At 37.8% G+C, this 24,235-nt stretch overlaps 8 protein-coding genes across 10 annotated transcripts; 2 read left to right on the top strand and 6 right to left on the bottom strand.

Annotated features, from left to right (window-relative positions):
• Position 1: 1 nt before the first annotated feature.
• LOC106294524 (uncharacterized membrane protein At1g16860-like) lies at positions 2 to 3,066 on the bottom strand. 2 transcript variants are annotated; one of them, XM_013730094.1, is made up of 5 exons: positions 2,743 to 3,066; positions 1,201 to 2,120; positions 956 to 1,111; positions 667 to 878; positions 2 to 569 (listed from the first exon to the last, which is right to left on the bottom strand). In XM_013730094.1, the coding sequence occupies exons 2-5, from the start codon at positions 2,047 to 2,049 to the stop codon at positions 377 to 379; spliced, it is 1,410 nt and encodes a 469-aa protein (XP_013585548.1). In that variant the 5' UTR covers positions 2,050 to 2,120; positions 2,743 to 3,066; the 3' UTR covers positions 2 to 376. The 2 variants fall into 2 exon arrangements, with proteins under 2 accessions (XP_013585548.1, XP_013585549.1); XM_013730095.1 differs by having other exon boundaries at positions 1,201 to 2,058.
• Positions 3,067 to 4,235: 1,169 nt separating this feature from the next.
• On the top strand, positions 4,236 to 5,344 carry LOC106295496. The gene is made up of 2 exons (XM_013731414.1): positions 4,236 to 4,755; positions 4,856 to 5,344. The coding sequence occupies exons 1-2, from the start codon at positions 4,529 to 4,531 to the stop codon at positions 5,079 to 5,081; spliced, it is 453 nt and encodes a 150-aa protein (XP_013586868.1). The 5' UTR covers positions 4,236 to 4,528; the 3' UTR covers positions 5,082 to 5,344.
• A 761-nt stretch (positions 5,345 to 6,105) lies between these two features.
• LOC106295495 lies at positions 6,106 to 7,063 on the top strand. Its single transcript, XM_013731412.1, has 2 exons — positions 6,106 to 6,586; positions 6,723 to 7,063. The coding sequence occupies exons 1-2, from the start codon at positions 6,199 to 6,201 to the stop codon at positions 6,800 to 6,802; spliced, it is 468 nt and encodes a 155-aa protein (XP_013586866.1). The 5' UTR covers positions 6,106 to 6,198; the 3' UTR covers positions 6,803 to 7,063.
• Positions 7,064 to 7,152: 89 nt separating this feature from the next.
• LOC106295494 (putative pentatricopeptide repeat-containing protein At1g16830) lies at positions 7,153 to 9,229 on the bottom strand. Its single transcript, XM_013731411.1, has one exon. It carries the CDS (start codon positions 9,068 to 9,070, stop codon positions 7,232 to 7,234), a length of 1,839 nt encoding a protein of 612 aa, XP_013586865.1. The 5' UTR covers positions 9,071 to 9,229; the 3' UTR covers positions 7,153 to 7,231.
• A 4,006-nt stretch (positions 9,230 to 13,235) lies between these two features.
• On the bottom strand, positions 13,236 to 14,517 carry LOC106292820 (protein FAM32A). The gene is made up of 3 exons (XM_013728479.1): positions 14,445 to 14,517; positions 13,752 to 13,909; positions 13,236 to 13,645 (listed from the first exon to the last, which is right to left on the bottom strand). The coding sequence occupies exons 2-3, from the start codon at positions 13,900 to 13,902 to the stop codon at positions 13,386 to 13,388; spliced, it is 411 nt and encodes a 136-aa protein (XP_013583933.1). The 5' UTR covers positions 13,903 to 13,909; positions 14,445 to 14,517; the 3' UTR covers positions 13,236 to 13,385.
• A 2,389-nt stretch (positions 14,518 to 16,906) lies between these two features.
• On the bottom strand, positions 16,907 to 17,628 carry LOC106295778. The gene has a single exon (XM_013731757.1). It carries the CDS (start codon positions 17,539 to 17,541, stop codon positions 17,086 to 17,088), a length of 456 nt encoding a protein of 151 aa, XP_013587211.1. The 5' UTR covers positions 17,542 to 17,628; the 3' UTR covers positions 16,907 to 17,085.
• Positions 17,629 to 17,824: 196 nt separating this feature from the next.
• On the bottom strand, positions 17,825 to 21,921 carry LOC106295777 (U-box domain-containing protein 35-like). 2 transcript variants are annotated; one of them, XM_013731756.1, is made up of 10 exons: positions 21,344 to 21,921; positions 21,169 to 21,260; positions 20,947 to 21,068; positions 20,670 to 20,857; positions 20,514 to 20,568; positions 20,004 to 20,436; positions 19,245 to 19,655; positions 18,251 to 19,003; positions 18,073 to 18,153; positions 17,825 to 17,995 (listed from the first exon to the last, which is right to left on the bottom strand). In XM_013731756.1, the coding sequence occupies exons 1-9, from the start codon at positions 21,519 to 21,521 to the stop codon at positions 18,097 to 18,099; spliced, it is 2,289 nt and encodes a 762-aa protein (XP_013587210.1). In that variant the 5' UTR covers positions 21,522 to 21,921; the 3' UTR covers positions 17,825 to 17,995; positions 18,073 to 18,096. The 2 variants fall into 2 exon arrangements, with proteins under 2 accessions (XP_013587210.1, XP_013587209.1); XM_013731755.1 differs by having other exon boundaries at positions 17,910 to 18,153.
• A 732-nt stretch (positions 21,922 to 22,653) lies between these two features.
• On the bottom strand, positions 22,654 to 24,033 carry LOC106292698 (50S ribosomal protein L20-like). The gene is made up of 2 exons (XM_013728339.1): positions 23,733 to 24,033; positions 22,654 to 22,998 (listed from the first exon to the last, which is right to left on the bottom strand). The coding sequence occupies exons 1-2, from the start codon at positions 23,916 to 23,918 to the stop codon at positions 22,804 to 22,806; spliced, it is 381 nt and encodes a 126-aa protein (XP_013583793.1). The 5' UTR covers positions 23,919 to 24,033; the 3' UTR covers positions 22,654 to 22,803.
• Positions 24,034 to 24,235: the final 202 nt, after the last annotated feature.

Genomic DNA, 24,235 nt, shown 5'->3' with positions numbered 1-24,235 from the left:
ATGAAGCTGTGCAACGTTGGATTATATTGAACGGATTATACCAAATAGGAACAAAATAAATGAATAGAAAACAATTGAGTTTCAAAAATACATCAAAATGAGTTCTGTTTTTTCACCAAAAAAAAAAAAAAGAAGAGATTTGACCATAACATATTACACTATATAACAACCTTTGAGTAGAACTTGCTTAAAAGAGCTCTATACAAACCAAAAAAAAAAAAAAGAAGAATACAATTAGCTCATTTTAGGCATATGAAACCACACCACCCACCACGAAATGGACGCACCAAGAAGAGCCACATATTTTAAGATTTTATGAAAAAAAAAATATTCAATGAAACCAAACTCTGATGTTGCTATGATGATGATGATGGACTTAAACCGGTATTGCATCAACGTTCGAAGAGTCTTCACATCTCAATACAACTCCTTCAAGGGTTGTTGGGAAAGTGCATCTCCTCCATTGCCAACCAGCTGCAAGTGGCTCAGATGGTGGCACTATCATCAGCACATTATCGTTTCTCTGCACAACTCCAATCACACTCACTGTGCTTCCTTCTTTTATATACCTGACAATAAAACCCCAACAGAGAGATTCAGTATCAATATGCTTCTAAAATAAATACTTTAGAACTCGTTTGTTAAAGAAAATGATTGTTTGTTTACCCTTCTTTGAGCCGCATTATTCGATCATCGCTTGATAGATTCTTCTTCTTTAACCAATGAACAAAATCTGGAGACATTTGCTCATTTCCGTGCTTAAAATCTACCACAGCAGAATCATCTACAAGAGGTGTCACCTTTGCACCGTTCCCGGTTTTGACCAAGGCTCTGAGTCCAGATTGAAAATCTGATATGTAAAAGTCCACCACATGTCTCTGCCATACATATAAAAGAAGTTTATTATTGATTGAGTTGGGGCAGATAATATTAAAAACATAGGGGAATCACTAACCTCTGATGATCTCAGTCCCCAAGTGAACAAACGATGTGAAGAATTAGCTGGTTTCGAACCCCATCCACGATACTCATATAGACACGTGGATGTGTACACACATCTTGGAACTCTCTGATATGATGACTCCAGCGGCACATTACCACAAGTAACCACCTACAAATAATAATTAAAAAAAAAAAAAGTGAATCAAGATCATAAACATAGCAAACCAAAATGAATATAGATTCATTCATCAGCTTTACCCCAGTGACCTTCACGTATTGGCCATTTTTGGCAGTTCTAAGGTCAGCATCAGGATAACGAGCAACGAAATCTACCGCGCCACGTCTCCCCCAACAAACATTCCAAATGAAAAGCGTCGCAACAACTGCAAAGAAGATTGCAACAACAATGAGGAGCATCGGATTATGAACTGCGCCGAGGATGAAGCCTCCGGCAAGGAACCCCATTATAAATATAAGAACAACAAGCCACAGCACAGGCTTTGGGAAGCTCTTGAGGCTGGAGAAGTCATCCGGAGGACCAAGGGTAGTAACAGCCGGGTTGTGGACAACAACGGAAGGCATATGAGTCTTCAACGAACCAGACGAGTCTAGAGGACCAGAGACCTTTCTAGGAGCTCCAGATGAGTTCAGAGGACCTGACGTTATGAGACCTGTAGCCGGAAGAACAGGGATAGGACCGGAGTTTTGCCGCGTCCCGCCGCCGGATTGAGGGCCGGATGATTTCTTGAGAGGCTCTCCGTGTTTAGATAAAGGTCCGGAGTTCGTTTTCTTCATGGAGAGCGAACCAGCAGCGGAAGCCAAAGAGCCAGACATACGAGCAGTAGAAGCGTTGGGAGCTCCTTGACCTGATTGTGCGAATGAGCCGGACCTTGAAGGAGCGCCGGGGATGGGACCGGACTTTCTTGACTTGGACCCATCCGTTGGAATCTCGAACATCTTCCCCAGCTCTCCTGATTTCTTGATGTCGCCGCCCGTGTAAGGCATGGCTACTGAGCTCATCGTTGGAGGTCGTTCTTTGGGTTGCTCGGGGCGTCCAGACACGAACAGGCCGTTGCCGAGCTGGTGAGAAGGGTATCTCGAACCCATTTCCGTTTGCTTACAGAGGAAAGAAAACTTGATGAATGAGAGAGGACCCACAGAGGTGAGAACTTCAAATCCTACAGAGACAACAGAGGGAGATGATGACTCAAAATGAAGACTGCTTCACATGTAATTGACATAAACAAATATTAAAATAATGAATTTTTTTAAAAAAAAAATACATCGCCAGATCGAGATTGTGACAGGCGAAACCATGGGCGATGATGGTACAGGACAACAATCGGAAAATACAAAAAAAAAAAAAAAAAAAAAAAAAAAAAATAGGAGGGGGGGTCGAACTTCTGTAACTTGAGTGAAATATGAATCAAATATTAATAAATAGCAATTTACTAAATATAACTATGAAATAGTAATAACTAATTAAAAAAAAAAAATACATCGCCAGATCGAGATTGTGACAGGCGAAACCATGGGCGATGATGGTACAGGACAACAATCGGAAAATACAAAAAAAAAAAAAAAAAAAAAAAATGATTCAGAGACCTATGCCGACAAGCGAACCGACAACAGAACTGAGTTAATAAGAAATCAGACGCAACTTGAAGTGGACCAGTAACTATAAGCTCAGATCTCTAAGTTCTCAAAATCGTCTCATTAAACAAAAAAAAGATGATCACACAAGCAAAATTGAATCTAGGAACAATGAGGAGAAAACGAAGGGGTTTGTTTGATTCGTACCTGTGAGAGTCAAAGATTCCGAGAAAAATGTAGTCCACGCCGAGAGAGAAAAAAAAAAGAACTATCAAGAAAAGTAGTTGTAGTTGCTATTCTGGGAGTGGCAGTAGAAAACAGGGAGGAAGCAATACTGAGGAAGACGAGATCCCATATCCCTTGAGCTCTCTTCTCCGTCGTCTTGGATCTTGATCTTTCTCTCTTCGAGTTGTACCAGCTGATGAGTTGTCTCAGTCTCTCTCTCTCCTCTTCCCTTTACTCTCTCTAAAAGGGCCAAGTTTTATTTTTATTGTCCACCAAACTGAGAGAGAAGGAAGAAGAAACACTCCCTTCTTCTTCTTTTTATTTAATTACAAGTGAAAACAAAGAATATATAAAGACATCGTAAAATTTAAAATTTGAAAATTAATGTTTTTCAATGTCGACAATACGAAACTGTATTTCATATTCATTTAATAATAGGATTTAAATCATTTGGTAGAAATATGATGTAACATGTCCAATATAAATCCTCTTTTCACCTAATTTCCTTTATGATGAAAATTAGTTGGTCTTTCTATTCTACAATCTACATATGACGTTTTAATTAGTTCGTTTTGCTTTTGTCTATTTGGTTAATTATCGGAAACTTTCCTTTTAAGCAAAGTTAATTTCGAAAGAATGATTGGTCAACATCGATTGGTTAGTGTATTTAGTACTCCTAAATCAAGATTTAGCATTTTCATCATCACCTAATTTATTACTCTCTCCGTTTTTTAATATAATTCGTTTTAGAGAAATTTTTATGTTTCAAATTATATATATGTTTTTGATTTTCTATGTAAAATTTATTAACACTTAACGTTATATGACCAATGATAATATACATTCTATTTTATTATGGTCATATAACTAATTAATGATGTTTTTGTTTAGAAAATATAAAAAAATAATGATTTTTTTAATATTTGTGCACAGTTGTAAAACGACATATATTAAAAAACGGAATGAGTATTGTATTAGTCACCGCTTTTATATGTGAGGTTTCATTGATTAGTATGCATTATTCTAAACCTTAATGCGCCAAAGACACGTAAAAGCTAATAATGTAACTCAATTATAATGATTGAAGCAAGACGGAGAAAATCCAATTTCCCTTAGATATATATGTTTTCTTTAATTACGAAATAATGTAAGAAATATAAACGTACGAATTTTTAGTCGGTCTCATGATTATAATATAAACTAAGCTAGGAATAACCACACAGACGTGGTTACTTGTCTTGATGCTTTGTTAAAAGTGTAGTTTATCTAATCGAATGAAAATGATGTGTTGAAATACTAGGTCTCGTCATTTAACATCTTTCCTATAAAAAAAAAAAAGAAAAAAATATTTCCTATCACAATAACTAGGCTTAAAACGGACCAAATGAACTTTTATTATTATTAAAAAAAAAGCCCTTTCTCAAAAAAAAAAAAACTTTCATGATTATATATATTTTCGAAAACATCGTCACGGTGTCTGATGATAAACCGACGAAAAAAACGTAAAAAACTTGAAGTGTCGATGTCACATACACCACGTGTCCGCGTCACAGTATTACATGAGCCACCTCCTTCACGTTCATCATTTTCGTCGCTTTCTGGTTCACGCGTCGTACACGTGTGTTGTCCCCACCACGTCTTCTTGTGTACTATTAGAAATGGTCTTATTAAACATTTCTCTTCCTCAGCTTTTTTATCCTATTAGTTTCGCTTTACCTCGTTATTTAGAAACAGATAGAAAACAAAGAACCCTGAAAACGTAAATAACATGGTAGGGAAAGTAAAGCGTGTGCAAGTTTTTCATCTGCTATGTCTATGTTCCGTGATCTTCTTTTTTGTATTCTCTGCGAATGTTTCCAGTGAAGCAGTGCCGCCGGAAGATAAAACGGCGACGGTTTGGCTATCTAGAATCAAACGGTCTGGTAATGATTATTGGTCGAAATTCAAAGAGACTTTAGGACGTGGTCACTCCCGCTTTTTTCCTCCTAACATAGAGTAAGTAGATATTATAGATCTTAGATCTTATTATAATACTAATTAAATCCGTTCATAAACTTTTATTTAGCTCTCGTTCTCTTCTTTACCTTTTGTGTAGTTTTAGAGGAAAGGATGATGCAGCAGAGATGGGAGCGGGAGAAAAGATGAAAGAGGCGGTCACAAGGAGCTTCGAGCATAGTAAAGATACGGTGGAGGAAGCTGCCAGATCAGCGGCAGAGGTGGCATGTGATGCAACTGAAGCGGTGAAAGAAAAGATGAAGAGGAGCGTTTCCGACGGAGAGACGAAGCAGCATCAGCAGACGGAGGGTACTAATGAACTTTAAGTACGTTGTCACTTTCAGCTCATGTTTTTCTTAGTGTGTGTTATTCGATCGGTGTCTGAACAACGCAGTTTTGCCACGTATCATATGCTTTGTATTGTTTCTCTGTCGACCCACATGCTTTTTTATTTATTAACGCATCGCCATGTCACATGTTGTATCGTCGTTCTTCATTATCCTTTGCGTGTAAAAAAACATTTTAGATTCAACTAATTTCTTCAGGTGGTTGATGAGAAAAGTGATTTATGTAACGCTGTTTTGCATCAGGATTTGAAATCTCATAATCAAATAAGAATTGAGGGTCATAGTTTTTTTTTTTTTTGTGAAAAAAAGTTGCCTCACAAATATCTTTTCTCTATCTTTATGCCAAAAAACAAGAAAATATCTAATTGGGAGTCAAAATATCTTTTTGTGTAAAGAACAGATTTGCACTAGAATCTCACGTTTATTAATGAACTTCAAGTGCCTTTTATAGTGGCTTACAAGGAAACGTAAACTGACTCAACTAGAAAATAGGAAACAACTATGACCACTAACCCAACTTAAGCCACTTGACTCTAACTGACATTGACCTAGCAAACGACAACAACTGAAGCAAATAACATAATGAAACGCAAACTTCAAACAGCTGAAACAACTAAGGATAGACTCCAACATTTTGCGACTCAAAATATCCCTTTATAAAAAGTGTAGATATAATTATATACCACTGAGAATATAGAAATATATCTTGAGATGCAAAACATCGACAGCAATTCACACACTGTACCTAACATGGCGAATTGAACAGTACCTTTTTCAAAAAAGAAAAAGAATCTTAAAATCAGTTGAAACTTGTCTTAATTAAACGCCCCTAGAAATAAACTCAGGCCATAGTTTGTCCTAGTTTCAGCGATTAGAAGTCGGCTGAGAGACTAAATAGAAGTAGATCGACAAAACATTATCAAATCGTAGGTAATACAATTAAAAAATTAAATATATCTGAATTTTTTTTAAAATTTGTCGATAAAAAGGGGAAGAAATGAGCTTATCCTTTTATCTCCCAAACCAAACTCATCTTATCTTTTAATTACAACTTTGAAACAGAACAGAGACCAAACCTATCTACTTCTGTCTCTAGATGGCTCGTTCCCTTTCGATTTCTCTCTCTAAAGTCCGACTCACCGCATCTGCATCCTCTCTCCTCCCTTCATCACACCTCCTTTCCTTCCGATCTCAATCCTCCGATCGTCGCGGCGATCTCCACGAAACCGACACCGCCTCGCCGTCGGATCCTTTAATACAGAAGCTCGAAGACGCTGTTCACCGGATATTCGTACGCCGAGCTGCACCTGATTGGCTCCCGTTTGTTCCAGGTGCTTCCTATTACGTCCCGCCTCCAGGATCTGGATCCCAGAGTCATGGGGTCGCTCAGCTAGTTGCGAAGCTGGCTAATCCGTTAACCGATGAAGAAACACTCTCCACCAATTCGTCTCACGGATGGCCTTCCTCTGATTATTTCCTCAAAGGTTCGTATTTTGTTCCATCGATGAGATCCCATTGCAATTGTAAAATTTTTATTTAAAGTAGATCGATGAGAAGTTTGTAGAATCGTGTCTTTATTCTCGCTCGTTGACAAATTGTTTTGGTCCTTGAAATTTATAGGTGTACAACCTCGACTGATGGAGACCAAGATCGAGACTAGTTCAAATACTGAGTATCACTCTGAGGACGAGGAAGGGTGAAACTGCACTATTTGAAGATCAGATATCATAAGAAAACGAACCAAAATGCATAAGACTGCCATACAGACAACCATGTTTCTTTATTAGTCCCGAAATGTAAAAAGTAATTCGAGTAAGAGTAGCTGTTGTATGCTTGTAGCATTTCCCTCTTTTTAATGTAATATTCTTTACCCTTTTTATAAAGATCTTGTATATATTTCTGTTTTACGAGAAGGTAATGGGATCATCCTACCTCATTGGAAGTATTGTCTCTCAAGTTAACTAACACTTGTGTAACAACAAAATTAAGCCCTTAGAGACTAATGACTTTGTTATGAAAATATCTAGTAAGATCTTGTAATAAAACATGATTTGAAATTAGATTTTCATTCTATAATAATACTAATAAACAAAACAATTACAGCGCTGATTGAATATACATTATACAACTCACCCAGCAGAAACAGATAACTCATCGCATGAATCAGAAACATCAACGTTCTCCCTCCATTTTTCGAAAACTGATCTAAACTCGGAACAATCTCTTGGATATCGAGATAAGAAACACACCACTTTAAACTTAGTATTAGGATCCAACTCCACTCCTTCCTCAATGCACTCCCTTAAAACTTTTCTCAATCTATCCTTGTCCTTCTCCCCGCACAAACCAGAGATAACAGTCCTATAAGTCCGCCGATTCGGCATAACTCCATCTTCTTTCATTTTCTCCAAGAGAGAACAAGCTTCCTCCATCCTCCTCCCACGCACAAGTCCCTTAATCGCTACCGTATACGACACAACATCCAACCCACGCTTCTCCAAGACACAACGGTTAAACAAACGCATCGCGCTACTGTATTCACCAAGCTCCACAAGACTGTCGATCATCACAGTATGAAAATGAGCATCGAGACGGATCCTCTTCCTCTTTATGATCTCGTCGTACATGTTCAGGGCATGTCCATATGCTTCTCCTTGACAAAGCGCAGTGAGAAAGCCGGTGTACGTATAACAATCCAAAGCTAAGTCTCTGTTAGACATGTTGCGGAACACTTTCAACGCCGCCAAAGTGTTACCTACCTTGCAGAGATAGTTCATGAGCGAGTTTCCCATCACAAGATCCAGCTCTGTTTCAGTACCAATGGTGATACGCAGATCAAAGTCTCTAGACACACATAGACTAGAGAGCATCGTCGCAAAAGTATACCGATCCGCCACAAGGTTCCCATTTTTCAAACTATGAAGAAAAACGTTACGAGCTTCTTCGAATCTCCCGAGTCTTGTGAACGTATGTATCATCACATTCACAAAAACAAGATCCGGAGCCAACCCTTTAGACTGCATTATACTCACCACACTAAACGCTTCTTCAACCATTCCATAATCCATAAACCCTTTGATCAAACTAGTATACGTAACTAGATTCGGCGAACAACCCATCTTGTTAAACAGATCAACCGCCTTCCGCGGCTCTCCCGAACGGAAAAACCCATTAACCAACATGCTCCATACATTAACAGACGCAGAGACTCCACAACAAATCATCAACCCAACCACTTGATAACCTTCAGCAACGCATCCACTTCTACAAAACACACCAAGAACCTGCCCAAACCTCTCTCCGTTAGGATAAAACCCTTCTCTAATCATCATCTTCAAAACCATCTTAACCCTAACCAGATCCAAATCCTTTCTACTACACAAGTGGCTCAACGCAATGTCGAAACTAAAGAAGTTCCTAACACGGATCCCTTCGAAAACCTCCAAAGCTCGATCGACGAGATTGTATTTGAAAAGAACATCCATCATCATATTCATGGCACGTGTGTTAGGCACATAACCAAAGGTGCTCATGCCTTTATAAACCTCTATAGCCTTATCATACACATGCCCGCGCCAGAAGATTTCGAGCAGCAGCAATAAAACTCGAGGCTTTATTGCGCATCCTGATAGTATCAACGCCTCTACGATTCGATCGATGCTTTTGAATTGATGAGTTAGTCTCTCGACAACACTAACCATGTGATCAAAGGCTCGGTCATCGTGGAAGTAGTTGCTCTGCTTCGCGCAGGAGAAGAAGAAAGTTAAGGTTTTTAGATCGGGAGAGGATTCTCTTAAGCGAGAGTAGACGTCGTCGTGTGTGAGCGGTGGTTTCGGAGAAGCAGCTCGGTGTCGAGAAAGGTCGCTGATTTGGTTTGGGTTCGGTGAGGAGTGAGTGTGAAGCGAGGAGAAGCTGAGCGTGTTAATGAGTTTCCTCCTCTGCTTTACCCAGTTGCATCTCCATAGCATCTTACCTTCAACGCCAAGATCTTAACCATGAAAGGAAGTTCCTTGAGAGCTGGAGAGGTTTCCGGGAAAGCCGACTTTAGATCCTTGAGAAAGGTTGCGACTTTGAAAGCGAAAACCGCCGGGAAAGTGAGAGAGAGAGGACAAGGAAACGGCGGAGGGTTTTTGATTGGTACGAATTAAACCCTGCTTGCTTGTGGCGGAGGCAGCGAAGGGTTAAGGGGATTGACCGGATTCGGTTTGGTACTTTCGTAAACCGATACACCCCGGTTTTGCTGATTAACTGTAAGATTTTGAATTTTTTTTAACTTGCCTCGTAATTAGTTAACCATAATTATTTCTGTACAACTTACGAGCATTATCTACAGCAACACCAACATGAATTTTGTTATTTTTTTTTTTTAACACTGAAATTTCAATTGTTCCGGTTCAATGCAAAAGCATTGTTATCAAAAAATAAAGAGCAGAAAAAAAATAAACCCACCAAACAGAGCCGTGCCTATATGGATGAAAAAAACAATGATTTAGGACATCAATTTGATTTCAGATAAATTTTAAAGGCATATCTACAAATACTTTTTTTCATATGGTTTAAATCTTTGTTTCTTCTTACAAAATTAATATTTATTTATAATACATCACTTGTTTATATTTAACTTCACGAAAATGAATTATATTTTGATTAACTTCTTATATGGTATTGGCAGTTAACTTTTGTTATATTTTTACTTACTTAACAAAGTTATACTACGTACCTTTATATAAATTATTACTGCATTGTGGATCATAATTCTATAAAATTTTATATTTTTGTTGTATTCCTATGAACAGTTTACTATTATGTCAACAAACAATTTATTTATAAATTAATTTCTGTAAAAGTTTATTTATAGTAAAATATCTAATATTTTTGCAAATTTTTTTATTATGCTTAGGGCGACAAAAACTCTCCGCGCGGCTCTGCCACCAAAAGGGGTATAAGAGCTTGAAAGAACAGATAGATAATTAAAGCAACAGTAGGAATGGTGTTATCTATATCAAACATTAGAAAGACCATAATCTAAGATTTAGCTATTTTATTACGATAACTGAAATAAAACATTGTATTACCAAAAACTATTTTTACCAAAACTATGTCTACAACTAGAATTAGAAACTATATTAATGCAACTATCAAAAGCTATATGAAGGGGAACGTTGGAAAGATAAAAAAAAAAAAAAAAAAAAAAAAAAAAAAAAACAATTTTAGACAAATTGTGATTTGTGACTCAGATTTCAGAACTTTGAAAGTGCTTCTCGTTCCAAAATCTCTCGGTTTGATCGTTTTCGGTATAGAGTTTCCTGTAGACTGAGAATTCTGATAGAGCATATAGAGACGGAACAAACATAGTCATGTTTCAGACAAAAGTAATAAAAAAAATAACAATGATATCAAACGTTGAGTTGGTTTAGTGGTAAATGGGTTGCAGCTATAACAAGTGTCGACCCTGATCTAAAGCACTTGAAGCAAGTGCTTTAGACGCCATAATTTAGTAAATTTTTAAGGCCATCAAATTTCCAAAATCTTCACGTAGTTCATTGGATCTTTCGTTGTGCAATGGGTCAAAAGTGTCGGGTTCGAAGCTCAACACAGGGAATATGTGGGCGCCAATTTTCTTTTGCTTTAGGCATTAAATATTGCTAAGCCGGGTCTGGCTGTAACAACCACCATTTGGGTTCAATATACCCTGGGAGAAACTATTTACAATGTTTGAGTTCCTAACAAAGAGGTGAAACCATCTTTTTTACTAATGTCGAGTTGGCCCAGTAATAAATATGAGTTGTGGCTGTAATTACACACAATGTTCAGAATTTTGCAGAATGTTAGTTAATGGTCTTAAACATAAGTAAATATTTTAGTTTTATACTTTTGCCATGCAGGCACTCGGATAAACACAAGTGTCTAAGAGAACTATCTCTGTTAGAGACTGGATTAGGATAGATGAAACTTGCCTTAGCAAATGACTCTTGTCATGGCCCGTAGCTGCAACTCACAAAACGGACTCAGCTGCTCCGACAGTATTAGCTAAGCGTGCAATGATGTTACATGCTGTAACCTGTGATATTGCCACTCCAATGGATCCACAGGTACCCACCACTTAAAAAAAGTTTTTACTTTGTAGATCATGTGACTGCAAGTATCTTCCAAACAATGCAAAGTGATCATCATATCAACAACACTTTGGGCTTATGCATTGATCGCAGAAGAGGTACGAGAATAATAGAGTTATGAGGATGACACAGTGATACACAACCAAAAACTTGTGTAGTTTCTGGATATCAAACGCGGATAGTTTCACAGAAACAAAAGCTTGAGCTTCGTATCCTAATATGTAATGATGAAACCACACTCAAATCAATTAAAAAGAGAGTCCTTCTCGTAGGGTGTAGACGAAGAAGTAGGCATTGCAACACTAAAGAAACTTGAACATACACTCGATTATGTAAAACTAAAGACCGCAAAAGCACATTCTATTTGAACATATCAAGCAGCCATCGATCAGCAAACCAGAGACCAAATACAAACATATTCTCGTACTCGAATCATCATAAAAAAATTCAAAACGAAAAATCTGAGAATCATACGAGACATTGACTTGCGAAAAAGAAGACCAAGAACGGTGAGGGAAGATAAAAGAACGATAAGGACACCAGAGAAGAGACAAAGAAGAGTCACGTTTCAATTGGCACAATGGTGATACACAAGCGTCCCGCTTATCAGCAATCCTATCGCCTTTCCCATCTCTCTCACTTTTTCCGAAATCTTTTTCTTCCCACATTTTATTTCATACAAAACAATGAAATAGAAATGGTTCAGTTTGATTTGCCGGTTAGACTTCAGTTCTAATAAGATGTTTGATTCAATCCAATGTCTATTTGGTTAATGAGTAAAGAAACCACAACTAATTTCGAATCGTGAGCTGAGCCCACAACAGATAATTTAAAAAATTTATTGGATTTTTATTGGCGGAATGAGCCAGATCCATGCTATAGTGCAACGCATGGACGACTCGCGAAAACCCAAATAGCAAGCTATCTTAATGGATCTTCTTCCGTAAAAAATAAAGTTAATATCGTGTGATCCGATGGACCACATATCAGATATTAAACTGATAAGAACAGATACTACACTTGATCTTAGCCAAAAGGCCGAGAAAGGTATGAGTTGAACGGTGAATACGACGTGCTTTATATACACATCGAGTTAAAGCGAACGTATCTTCAGTAACCGATGTGGGACGAAGAAAACTCAAAGAAGCTTGTTATTTTCTTCCCAACTGTTAATTAATTGTCACGTGTTGCACGTGGCTGGTGTAGGATGTGATTCGGAGTACAGGATCTCTTACTTCTTTTTAACTCTTGTCATTCCGACGTGGCCACTCTTCTTTGTTCACTGGTCACGATCTCTCTTTCTCTGTTTGAACGAGAGTTACATTGTTCGACGGGTTCTATTCTTCATTCAAGCTCTAGCTTCGCACTATTATTGATATCTTTTTGTTAATTAATATCAGAGAGGATTCTAAAGACTATTACAAAGCAATCTGGTGAGTGGTGATGTTTCATGTATACATGCTTCGTGGGGTGTCTATTCCAGCTCTTGACCAAGATTGTCCTTGGGAGTTCCTGCCCCAATATATTAGATTATTAGGTATTTGTGTTTACTGCGCATGTTGTTTTGTTGAATTCTAAATTCTTGATGATAAACTGAATTCGAATTGTTCTATGACTGGTGGTGACTTGCATGCTGTAAGTTAGCTGGATGCTTCCACATTCTGCTCCTTAAATTGGGAACAGCTTTTCTGACAGTCACGGTAATATATGAAATGCAGACAGTCTTTGAGAACGCACTGAAGTTTCAGAAGCTTGAAGATCCAGCTGAGGGTGAAGATCCGCTTGTTGCCAAATTGAAGTTGTTGTATAACTGGCTTATGGAATCCAAGCCTTGGAGGACGTAACTGGGTAAGACGATGATACCACGAATCTAGTTTTTGTGACAAAGAAAAACAGTGTTGTTGTTATATTGCCTCGTTCCAATTCTTTGTTGGTATAGACAAAAATAATATAGACCTGTGTACTCAAAACTCCATAAAGTTATTGGCAGGCCTCTAATGGTTCAAAGCAGCTGATAAAAGATTCCAAGGTGTGTTTTCTTTTTCATTAAGAGAGTGGAGATCACACAATTGAAATGTTAAAGGAAAACGCAATAAAGATCCAACATAAGTTATTTAACAATGACAAATCGATAAGCAGAGTTGAAGAAAGCCAGTGAAGAATAAGATTAACCAGGTCCGACTTTAGGGATATCATAGTGCTCGCTCATGTTAGCCAGGTACTGATTGAAATCCTCAATCCTGTTACGGTGAGACTTGTTCGCTTCCTTAGCCAGTTTCTGCACATCCAGTCTCTGCTTCTGCTCTATGTACCTTCTCTCTGCAGGCGTTAACTGATCATCGTCGTATTTCGCCAATTCACTCATACCCGCTTCATCTTCTTCTCCTTCTTCTTCAATCAATTTACCCAAAGCTTCAGTATTTTCTCCTATAACCAAAACGCCAATACACAACATATCGATTGAATGTTAAAAAAAAACAGCTCAAGTCAAATGCTTATACAAAACTTGGGGAATGAAGCGGGTCATGTGTACCTTCTATGAGTTCATGATGATCAGTAATTTTAAGAGCTTGTTCTTCTTGTTTCTTTTGTTTCTTCTTCTTCTTGACTCCACCTGCTTTCACATCCAAAGCCTTCCCTTTTAGCTTTAACTTCCCACCAATAACATTGTCATATGCCGACATCTCTCAGCTGCTAGTAAGAACACATTACCACACAACATATATTAGAAATGAAACTGCCAACTATAAATAATCCGAATTAGACAAAAGATTTAACGGCACAGAATGTCTGAAACTTGGAAAAGTCAGTGACTTGTTAATACACGATGATAAGTAAAAGCTAGCCAGTTAGCAAATGGAGAGATATAATGGTACAAATAATTAGTAAACATAATCAAAATCAATAAAGAGGTTCCAAAATATCTACTTCAACATGCTCAGATCGATAAACATCAAAAGATCAATCGGCTAACCTTTAATTCTTTCCCTATGAATCAATCAGATATCACAGACACAGGAATCGAACAAAATCAATCAAACAATAAGAGTAATTACATAACCTAGATGTTTTTCGAGAAGGAGCCATAGTAGATCTATAGTGTATACCCTAATAATTAGCTTCGAAGAGTACTCTACGTAATTAACCGTACAGAGAGACACAACAGAAACCCAGAATCACAAAAAAATTCGAAGCAGAAGCATGAGTTAGAACTCAAATCACGCACCTGAAATCGACGGAGGAGTTTGCAGAACGCGAGAACCGAACCAGAAAGAGGAGATTTTATAAAAAAATGTCTATTTTATTTAAAAGAAATTATTTGTATTTTTTTGGGGGTAAAAAATAAGGTCGGTGGGTTTCCCGCTAAAGAAGCCCATTTATGGACGGCCTAATAGATGAATATAAGCCCATTTAAAGAGTTTTTTGTTTCCCTCTAGGAATAAGGGTAACAAAATTAAGGATTTCAAATTGGTTCTCATTCTCTCTCTTAGACCATGATTATCCCTTAGTTTTTTAAAAAAAAAAAAAAAAAAAAAATTAAAAACAAACCAATCGCGGGCCGCCACGAGTCAGTGGGGTCCGCGAACAGTGTAAGAAACTCACTAAAATCGGTTCTTAATTAGTAGTTTTTGTAACCGATACTTAAAGGTTTTGTGGGGACCCACGCACTAAGAAACCCACTAAGTATCCCGGATAATCATGCTCTTACATGGGCAACTTTAATCCCCGTCGCCGGGAATTTTGACTTTGCAGTCCGATTGTTTAAACTGAGAGGAGAAAAGTCTCGAGTAAAGTCTCCTCAAGGGGAGCGCTCTCGAGCCAGCGGAGGAGAATGACGATTCTGATCCCTCTACAGTCTACACTACGGCGTCTTAACCAGCAGCAATGAGCAATGGCTACTTTTACATCTCACTCACTTGCTCTTAGGGCTGGGCAAATAAACCGAACCCGAAAATCCGAACCGAACCCGATCCGATAAAAATGAATCCGAACCGATCCGAATCCGACATAAATACCGAATGGATCTTGTTTTTCGGTATTTTGGGTTCTGGGTATTATCCGAACCGAACCCGGACCTAAATGGATATCCGATAGAATCCGAAACATTTAAAATCACAAAAAAGAACTTCTACCAAATATGATCTTAATTCTTAATATGTATCCAAAATACTTTAAAATATTATTGAATTTCTAAAATAATTATCTATTACACGAAGGTTGATGGTGGAATGTGGCGGTTGAAGCCTGAAGTTTTTAGATTTTGGTTTTGTTTTCATTGAATAATGTTTCTCATTTCATTTCATGAGAACTTAGTTTTTGTTTTATTATTTCATTTATCTGGTTTTCTTTCTATCACTAACTATGTTTATCTTTCGCTTGATTGTGAATGATCACGTTTGATGTTTTTATTTATTTTTGAATCGATTTTACTTATATTTTGGCTATTAAAATATGTACAAATCATGTATTTTAAATCCGAAAAACCGATTTCATTTATGTTTTAGTTACAAAATAGGTACAAATCATGTATTTTAAAACCGAAGAACCGATTGGGATCCGAACCCGAAAGTTCAATGGGTTATACCGATTATTTGGAGATTTACTAACCCCGACCCGAACCCGATAGAACCCGAACCGGTCCCGAACCGAACTTTTATATAACCCGAATGGAGCTGATTTTGATAAACCCGAAAAACTAAAACCCGAATGGATAAAACCGAAACCCGATTGGGACCCCGAATGCCCATGCCTACTTGCTCTGATAGTAATCCTTCTTAAACTGAGTGTAATCCAATTTCACCTTTTGGGTTTTCTACTTCAAGTTGATATTTCCTCCATCCATCTTCTTCTTCTTCAGGTTACAGATGCTTTCACTTTGTTGATATCATTGCCTAACTGTACTCAATTTTTGGTGTGGTTATGGCGATGTAATGGTCTCTACAGTTTCTTCAAAGATGATAATAGTTGATTTTGTGCCCAATGCTGTCAGCACCATCTTGTGACCAAGGCGGAGGATTAATCTTGTGAAAGATGCAAATAAGAAAGTAAGGTGGTCATCATACCAGTTAAGAGACACTATACAACATGTTTGGCAAGAAAAAGACAGAACAGAAACAGTTTGAGAAATCTTCCAAACAACACAAAATTCTTTAGTCTGGGCAATAGCAGCATTTGCGCCTCAACGAAGAGAGGAGAGACATGGTCTGATAGAAAAAATGAGGAAAGCTGATGGAGATGGTGTGCCTCTCTTATTAAAAAAGATCAGAGTGCCAAGCAGTGAAAAAGTGACATCCTAGGCGGAACCAAGAAAATAAAAATGAAAGTATGTAATTAGTTTGAAGAAGAAGGAAGATCCAAATGCGTGGAAAGAAATCTAAGTAGGCTTCATCAAACAAAACTTGAGGGCAAAATCCACAGGTGAAACTTAACAGAGAGAGAGAGAGATCAACAAATAAACAAAGGCAATGCTTCTTGTAACCAAGGAGGTGTTGAAGATATGATATCCTGGCGGAAACACCAGCGTGTGTTGCTGACATTCTAATTTCGTCTCTGATTCCCTCACACAAGCCCATACCTCTAAAGCGACCATTGTCCCCAAGTTCAGCTTCAAACATTCACACAAGACCGCCTAATGCGATCAAAAGGTAAGATTTGCCTCGAATAATGTTTTAGATTCAAGAGCTCCTATGTCTGATTGCTGAAACTTTTCAATTCACTCTTCTTATTTGCATTTTCCACCAGGAACAACAGTAAACATAGACGATAACAAAAAAAAAAAAACTAATTTTGTTTTGTTCCAACAGTGAAAAAACTGAAGTTAGCTAATACAACACCAAGTAACCGAACCACTGGAGAGAATATTCAGTTTAAGAGGCAGCTGACGGATCTGTCCCACTCTTAACGGCGGACCAAACCTGACTGATCCCTCTGGTAACGTGAGGCCAAACGGCGCTAATTCCGTTAAGTGCTGCACCGGAAGCTAACCCTAACGCGAAAGTCTCGACGTATCCAGGCTTCGTCTCCAACTTGGCGTCCACGACGGCAAGCCTTCCACTAATGGCGTCGATTTTCCTCGCGTCAGCTAGAAGCTTGCTCTTGCTGGAGGCGTTCTTCGATGACGAAGCGACTCGCACGAGCGCGTTTTGCAGGTCTTCGATTACCTTAACCGAGGCTTCGGCTGCTTCGAGCCCTCCTTCCTTCTGGTAGTGTGAGATTAGCTCCGTTGCAGTTGGGAATTTCTTCGATTTCTGCTTTGCTCCGGTCTGGTTTTGCTCTGATTTGGTTTCCTCCTCCGCCGCGCTGGGAAACGTGGGTTGCTTCATCTTCTTTGGAGAAACTAATTAGAAATTGATTCTCTTATCTGGGAAACTCAATGTACAGCTCGTAGGTTGGAGACGGAGATGAAAAGACGATGATAGAGGAACTATTTCAACCTTGGGTAATGTTTTCTTCGTGGACCTTTTATTGGGCTCAGGCCCACGAATATTACGAAATAAGTTTCTTAAGAAATGATTTAACATCAGAACGGTAAAGTGTAGCTGGCTAGCTTATGTTATTCCAGTGAGTGAATGAGTGATGCAACTAATATTTACGTCTTCTGAATAAATTATGTTCCCTGTATATAAATATTGTTTCTTAATCCAAAACACAAAAAAATAATATTGGCTTTAAATCTCAAACACCTCTCTTCTACAGCTCAAAGAAGCAGTTTTTTTTTAATCGTGAATATATATATATACATTGCTCTTGGCTTTCTTATACTGACATTTATCTCTCCTGTAAATCAAAATCTCAATCATGAGTGTTTATCTCAACAAGGTTCAGATATGTAACAAGAGTGTGCCATGCCTTACCAGATTCCTCATCTGTTCTCAACACTATGGGTTTGATATATAAGATCCTGGATTCGATATAGAAGGAGCACTCCTACCTTCCTGCAATTCCCCCCCCCCCACACACACAAAAAAAATCTCAAATACCAACATCTAATCTGGTGAATTTAAAAAAAAAAATTAAAAGCAATTTTCTTACCGATGTATAAGAGACTTGGCTAGAATGTGAAAACGGTCCATGTCCAGCATAAAACACACTCTCAAGACTCTCTGCACCTAACTCTCTTAGTCTATTAAGCTCAGGCATCACTTCTTTACCAAGATCAGGCCTATCTTTTCTTCTCAACTCAGCACATTGTAACGATAACTTAGCAAGAGACATAGCTTCCTCTAACGGCCAATCTGGTACTGCAGGATCTAGCATATCTTTCAGCTTCCCTTCTTCAATGGCCTGTTCCACATAATAAGCCAAACCCATTGGCTGTTTCGCAGTCAAAAGCTGCAAAAGCATGATCCCTAGCGAATAAACATCAGACTTCACACCCAACATTCCTGTTTGTTGATACTCAGGGTCGATGTAACAGAACGTTCCTGCAGCTGATGTGACTCTGTACTGAGTCACGTTCTCTGCTACCGCCGGGACGAGTCTCGCTAGCCCTACGTCGCTGATCTTGCTGACGTAGTTGTGGTCGAGGAGAACGTTTCCTGGTTTCAAGTCTCGGTGGACAATTGGTTCTGGTTTGGTCTGGTGTAAGAAGAGTAGGCCAGTAGCTATCTCTGCAGCGATTCTGAAACGCAGTTGCCATGAGATCGGAGGCGTGTTTCCGCGTCTGAAGAGACGGTCATCTAAGCTTCCTTTGGCCATGTATTCGTAGACGAGAATGCCATATTCTGGACAGGCTCCTAATAGAAGCACCATGTTTGGATGCCTTATGCAACTTAGTACTTCAACCTGTGGGGCAAAACACACATGAAGTTTCAAACTTCCTCACTCCACAAAACTTTCTTGTAATACAAGTAAACTAAAGCTAACAAAACCTAATACTTCACTCAACAAAACTTTCTTGTGACACAAGTAAACACACATGAAGTTTCAAACTTTCTCAATCGACAAGTATTTCTTGCGGCACAAGTAAACTAAAAGGAACCGAACCTTATACTACAAAAACCCTCTTTGTGATTGCAGTTCTTACCTCTTTTTGAAACTGTGATCTTCCTTGAGCAGCATCAGGACGTAAGACCTTAACAGCAACACTTGTGTGATCAAGATGACCTCTAAACACAGGACCATACCCTCCCTCTCCAACTTTTCTAGATTCTGCGAAGTTTCCAGTTCCTTCTTCGATTTCATGAACAGTGTACTTCCTGTACCGAACCATGCTATACCGAGTGGGAGAGTCGCTTTCTTTCAGTGCCTTCATCTCTGCGGTTAGTCTTCTCTTTGCCTCAGCTTCGGCAAGCCTGTTTGCAGCTTCAGCAGCTTCCATGGCTGTTTTGGCCTTTGCCTTCTCATTTTCCATCATTGAAATTGCGGTCTCCTCTGTCATCTTTAGTTCTTCCATTCTTCTTCCCTCTTCTGACCTCAGATTTTTCAGCTCTGTCGCCTAAAACAATGAAGATTTTAGTTTGCTTTTGATGAAACAACCACTTGAGAAACCAATAAGGAAGTAATGTAATGTATAATCAATGTATTATATATATTTTTTATATTTATAGAAACTAATTTAGTTTTTGGATCTAGTTATAAAATTATATTGATGAATAATCAAAATTAGATATATAAAACAAAAGAAATTAGAAAAATTTGTGAACTAGTACTAACATTATTAGTTAATTTAACATATTATATTAATTTAGATCTATTTAAATCGATTTACAATAATCTAAACTGATGTGCACAAAACCGAGTTGTCGTGTAGATCGATTTTAGAACAATGTGTATAATAAAATACCTCTTGCCTTGCGGTTAAAGCTTCTCTGCAAGCTGAGCTATACATATCCATGGTTTGTTTTAGCTCTAAACGCAGTCTCCTCATTTGAGCTTCAACATCATCCAAGCTCTGAGATGAGTAAGAGCAAGAAGTTGTTCCACTCTCTTCAGAAGCCGTTGAAGAGTTATTGAGAAAACCTAGATCCGTGAACTTGATCCCTAATCTATGTGAACCAATGCTCTGCTCTGAGCTAGTTGACATTCTTGAGGTTCTTGCTGAGTCTGGTAAGTCGTAGGTAAAAGAACACCTATCTATACTACTCGGCGTCCCCGAGCTGATAAAGGAGTTTTCTGATCCTTGTTGTGAAGCACTTATGAATGAGAACTCGGACTCTGAATCTGAGAAGTCTCCTATCATTTTGATGTGTCCTTGTGGTAGTTTCACAAGCCCTGGTCTGCACAAAATTGAAACCAAGGTTTGGGATATTCTTAAAGTAATCACACTCGATGAGTAATGTAACGTAATAATTACCTTGGACCATCTGAATCAACTGATCTTCGTGCCCTAGTTATTGGGGTTGTGTTAGCTGTTGAAAACAAGAAAGATGACAGAGTTAAAGAACGTGTGTTGAGTTGCTTGAAGTGCAAGAAACCAAGAAACATTTATCCTCAAGATTGAAACAGCCACCTGGTTTGTGTTTTTTCTCAGAGGCAGCAGTTTCCTGATTTTCAAAATCGCTGAGAACTGTTGATTTGTAAGGAGCAGGACGAGAGGAGCTTCGTAAGGAAGATATTTTGCCTTTGGAAATGACGTAAACATTGCAGAAATCTGGAGCTGCCTTTGACACACTCGTTGGTAAATCCGTTTTGAATCTTCTGTTTGAGTATCAAAACCTAATTTTGGTTAATCTTCTGCTGCACGCAATCAATAAATCAAAACCCTAATGATCAATTTTTTTTATTACCTCATAAAGCTACTCCTTGATGGAGCACCAAGTACTAAATTCTCAATGGCAGAAACTGTAACGTATTCAACAATCGCTTTGACTTTGTCAGCGTCTTCAAGCAAAACATCCAGACAATGTATCTGCACATATATATTAAAAGAAAGTTTATAAATTTTAAGTTTTTAACAAAGAATCAAACCGATTTTAATTAACAAGCTCTAGATTTCAATTATTATTTACTTCTTTACGGCTGCAATAACAGTGGAAAGATACAAAGAGATCTTTCGTTTGCTTATCCATTTGCTGCATATGCATTGTTCCGTCTTCAATGTCTGCAAGTAAAAAAAAAACCCTAAATTCACTCATAAGAATCATTGAGCAAAAAATGAAGGATTGAAAGCATTCCTTAATGAACCTGAAGAAGATTGAGATTTGGGAGCGACATGAATAAGAGCAAGAGTTTGGCCCCGAGAAGTAAGATTCTCCATTGTCCATTTGATAGCATTTTGGCTAGTTTTGTCTTTGTCTATTGCAACAGCAACTGAACCACTTAATGTTCCTTTACATGTCGCATCTGTTTTCGGTAGCCACATTATTTTTCTTCCTCCTCCTTCCCTTTTCCGTAAAAGAACAAAAAGAAAACTCGCACAAATGGAGAATTTTTTCTACTTTTTCATTAGTAAATGATATTTTTGGAATAAATTTTAACATTAAAATATAATGAAAATTAGCTAATGTAATGGGTTGAGAAAGAATTCTATTTTTCGTTGTTTCTTATTTAAGGGTTGTGTTATTGGATAAAATATCTAATTTCGGAGTTTATAAAACAAACCACACATATGAAGTGTTTATTTAGGAAATTATATAGTATTGATTTTTATAATGTATGGAAACTATAAAGCTAAATATAAAAACATACTTTTGTTTACCTCTCATTTTAAAGAGTAAAATGAATGGTACAAAAATAAATAGTAATAAAATATGCATCAATAAAGTAAAATTTATAAGAAAAAATAATGGATAATTTTTCGTTTTAGAAAGCAACATTTAAGTCTACTACTACACCAAAAATAATTAGTTAATTGTTTTTTTCTTTTCAAGTTTTATGTGTAGAATGTACTATAAGTAAATATATTATCTCCAATATAATTCTTATTATCAACAGTATTTATAAATGAAATATAAACATAAAAACATAAAGTATCTGAAAACAGTTCTTATAATTAGAAAATGATATAAAAAGCAAAAAAATTCAAATCAAAATTTTTGAGAAAACTTTGTATGAATTTATTTGCTAATTATAAATTGCTTGAATTATTTTAACAATTTTTTAAAAGATATTTAATTGAACGGACCACTTAGATCAAAAAAATTCATTGTTTTTTTTTTTGAACAAAAAATTTCATTGTTATAATTCTTTCCTTAGCCCATATCAAATGAGACATTTAGAAGAACGTTGATTGTGGGAGTGAGCCCCAGGGGGAAGTTGGTTGTTCTGTGGATTTCAAGACACTTGCCTCCTCCCCAACCCGCATTTGTTGAGCAGTGTATTCACCGGAGACAACGGTGGGGGGTAGCAAATGCGGTGTTGTTCCTTTTGATTCACGGTTCCGGTACTTGTTTCTTGCGCAAAGAGCACTCATGTGATGAAAGCGCACATGGTTGTGTTGCTAGGGGTTAGGTCTATAACTACTTAGGTGACTAAGGTTTCATTTCTGAAACTAATAAACAAGAAGACAGAAATGCATTCTCTCAAGATTTGCCAAAGTTTAATAGTTATCACCAAACCGGCGTACATGTGATTCAGACAAAAAAGCTAAATGGGTATGTGTTCCATTTGAAAGAGGGAGAGATGAAACTAACTTGGATTCATAACTAGGCATTAATAGAAGAAATGTCTAGTTTACGAGGAGCTTGGACAACGTTCTTGTTTCCAGGGAAGGAGTTGCGGGAGACGTCAACGAGTGCTTTGAAGCTGTAAGGCTCATGCATAGATAACTCAGAGAGGACTTTACGGTTCAGCTGGATGTTCTCCTTCATCAGTCCGTGGATAAAGTTACCGTAATTCACCTGTTTCATGCTTTACACGTTAAGATTCCAAAAATTTCTTCACCAGAAACAGGGTACTGATCCACATATATTAAAACAGATGCAAAAGAGAGATATACAGTCATTAAAGAATAAAACCAAGACTAGAAGTAAACAGAAGAAGTCAAAAAGGGAGAAAATTTAAGGACAAAGCTGAAACAAGGTAATCGAGTTAGATGAATATGTTGCTCAATTTGTATTAGGAGTCAAGGGTTTCAGTGCGTTTGAAACAATTGACAAGAAAAGTACGAAATGATTCACTTCTTTAAGCATTACCTAACACATTCACATCCTTAATCTCCATTTAGATTCAGAGATCAAAACCCAAGCGAAGATAGTGCAAAACAAGCAATCTGAAATGCCCTTACTCCAAGTTCTATCGAGCTTCTAGTTATACACAATAAGTTGTATTTCTACTACGCGGCTGCAAACACAGAGAACCACTGCAAAAAGGGATCAACAAACTAGACAGAGTTCTGTTCAGAAACCAAACTACAACTTGGGAGGTAGACGAAGACAGTAATCAAACATTCAACTTTACAAAAAAAAAAAACAAAACAAAACACTAAAGATTATAAACCCTAAAATAAGTTTGATTTCAAAAGTCTCATTTCTAAACTAATCAGAATAGAATCCAAAGGAATCTAGCAGTCAACGGAAGCAATCAGGCGAAACACCAAATCAGAATTTTGGGGGAATGCAAAAGAAGAACGTACACCGTGCTGACGGGAGCCAGCGTTGATACGCTCGATCCAGAGACCTCTCATCTCACGTTTCTTGTTGCGTCTGTCTCTGTAAGAGTACTGAAGAGCTTTCTCCACTCTCTCCCTCGCGATTCTTATGCAGTTCTTCGCTCTTCCCCTGAAACCCTTGGCTAGCTTGAATATCTCCTTCTTGTTCATCTTTCTCCTCTCCTCCTCTCTTCTTCTTCTTCTCCCTTTCCTTCTCTCTCACTGTTTAGCGCCGCCTCTCTCTCTCGCTTGTGTTTTTTCAGCTCCGTGTCGGGTCGGATCCGAGCCAAACCCGGTCACAATTAAATAACCCATTTAATACCGAAACTGAAAAAAAATCTAATGGGCCAACTATTCAATCTAATGGGCCTCACTCCATTATAGCAGACACGTGTTGCCACGTCAGGAAAAAAAACATTAACACGTCAGAGTCAAAAAGAAAGCTCCGGAGAAGTTGCCTATTCCGACGTCTTCATTTTTCGTCTCTC

This window comes from Brassica oleracea, chromosome C5, assembly GCF_000695525.1.
Source record: "Brassica oleracea var. oleracea cultivar TO1000 chromosome C5, BOL, whole genome shotgun sequence".
In the NCBI taxonomy this organism is placed as follows: Eukaryota; Viridiplantae; Streptophyta; class Magnoliopsida; order Brassicales; family Brassicaceae; genus Brassica; species Brassica oleracea.
Note: the sequence above shows the minus strand (reverse complement) of the source record. Positions and strands in the feature narration are given on the sequence as shown.

What these genes read in the sequence shown, in the direction of transcription:
- LOC106295778 (XM_013731757.1), bottom strand. Translation starts at nt 17,541, where the DNA reads ATGAAGCAACCCACGTTTCCCAGCGCGGCGGAGGAGGAAACCAAATCA.
- LOC106292820 (XM_013728479.1), bottom strand. Translation starts at nt 13,902, where the DNA reads ATGTCGGCATATGACAATGTTATTGGTGGGAAGTTAAAGCTAAAAGGG. An exon ending in TCATCATGAACTCATAGAAG is followed by an intron (nt 13,646 to 13,751) that starts GTACACATGACC and finishes TTTTGGTTATAG; the next exon opens with GAGAAAATACTGAAGCTTTG.
- LOC106295496 (XM_013731414.1), top strand. Translation starts at nt 4,529, where the DNA reads ATGGTAGGGAAAGTAAAGCGTGTGCAAGTTTTTCATCTGCTATGTCTA. An exon ending in TTTTTTCCTCCTAACATAGA is followed by an intron (nt 4,756 to 4,855) that starts GTAAGTAGATAT and finishes CCTTTTGTGTAG; the next exon opens with TTTTAGAGGAAAGGATGATG.
- LOC106292698 (XM_013728339.1), bottom strand. Translation starts at nt 23,918, where the DNA reads ATGAACAAGAAGGAGATATTCAAGCTAGCCAAGGGTTTCAGGGGAAGA. An exon ending in CTGGCTCCCGTCAGCACGGT is followed by an intron (nt 22,999 to 23,732) that starts GTACGTTCTTCT and finishes AGCATGAAACAG; the next exon opens with GTGAATTACGGTAACTTTAT.
- LOC106295777 (XM_013731756.1), bottom strand. Translation starts at nt 21,521, where the DNA reads ATGTGGCTACCGAAAACAGATGCGACATGTAAAGGAACATTAAGTGGT. An exon ending in CAAATCTCAATCTTCTTCAG is followed by an intron (nt 21,261 to 21,343) that starts GTTCATTAAGGA and finishes TTTTACTTGCAG; the next exon opens with ACATTGAAGACGGAACAATG. An exon ending in GATCACAGTTTCAAAAAGAG is followed by an intron (nt 19,004 to 19,244) that starts GTAAGAACTGCA and finishes TTTGCCCCACAG; the next exon opens with GTTGAAGTACTAAGTTGCAT.
- LOC106295495 (XM_013731412.1), top strand. Translation starts at nt 6,199, where the DNA reads ATGGCTCGTTCCCTTTCGATTTCTCTCTCTAAAGTCCGACTCACCGCA. An exon ending in CTCTGATTATTTCCTCAAAG is followed by an intron (nt 6,587 to 6,722) that starts GTTCGTATTTTG and finishes TGAAATTTATAG; the next exon opens with GTGTACAACCTCGACTGATG.
- LOC106294524 (XM_013730094.1), bottom strand. Translation starts at nt 2,049, where the DNA reads ATGGGTTCGAGATACCCTTCTCACCAGCTCGGCAACGGCCTGTTCGTG. An exon ending in AATACGTGAAGGTCACTGGG is followed by an intron (nt 1,112 to 1,200) that starts GTAAAGCTGATG and finishes TATTATTTGTAG; the next exon opens with GTGGTTACTTGTGGTAATGT. An exon ending in ATAATGCGGCTCAAAGAAGG is followed by an intron (nt 570 to 666) that starts GTAAACAAACAA and finishes TTTTATTGTCAG; the next exon opens with GTATATAAAAGAAGGAAGCA.
- LOC106295494 (XM_013731411.1), bottom strand. Translation starts at nt 9,070, where the DNA reads ATGCTATGGAGATGCAACTGGGTAAAGCAGAGGAGGAAACTCATTAAC.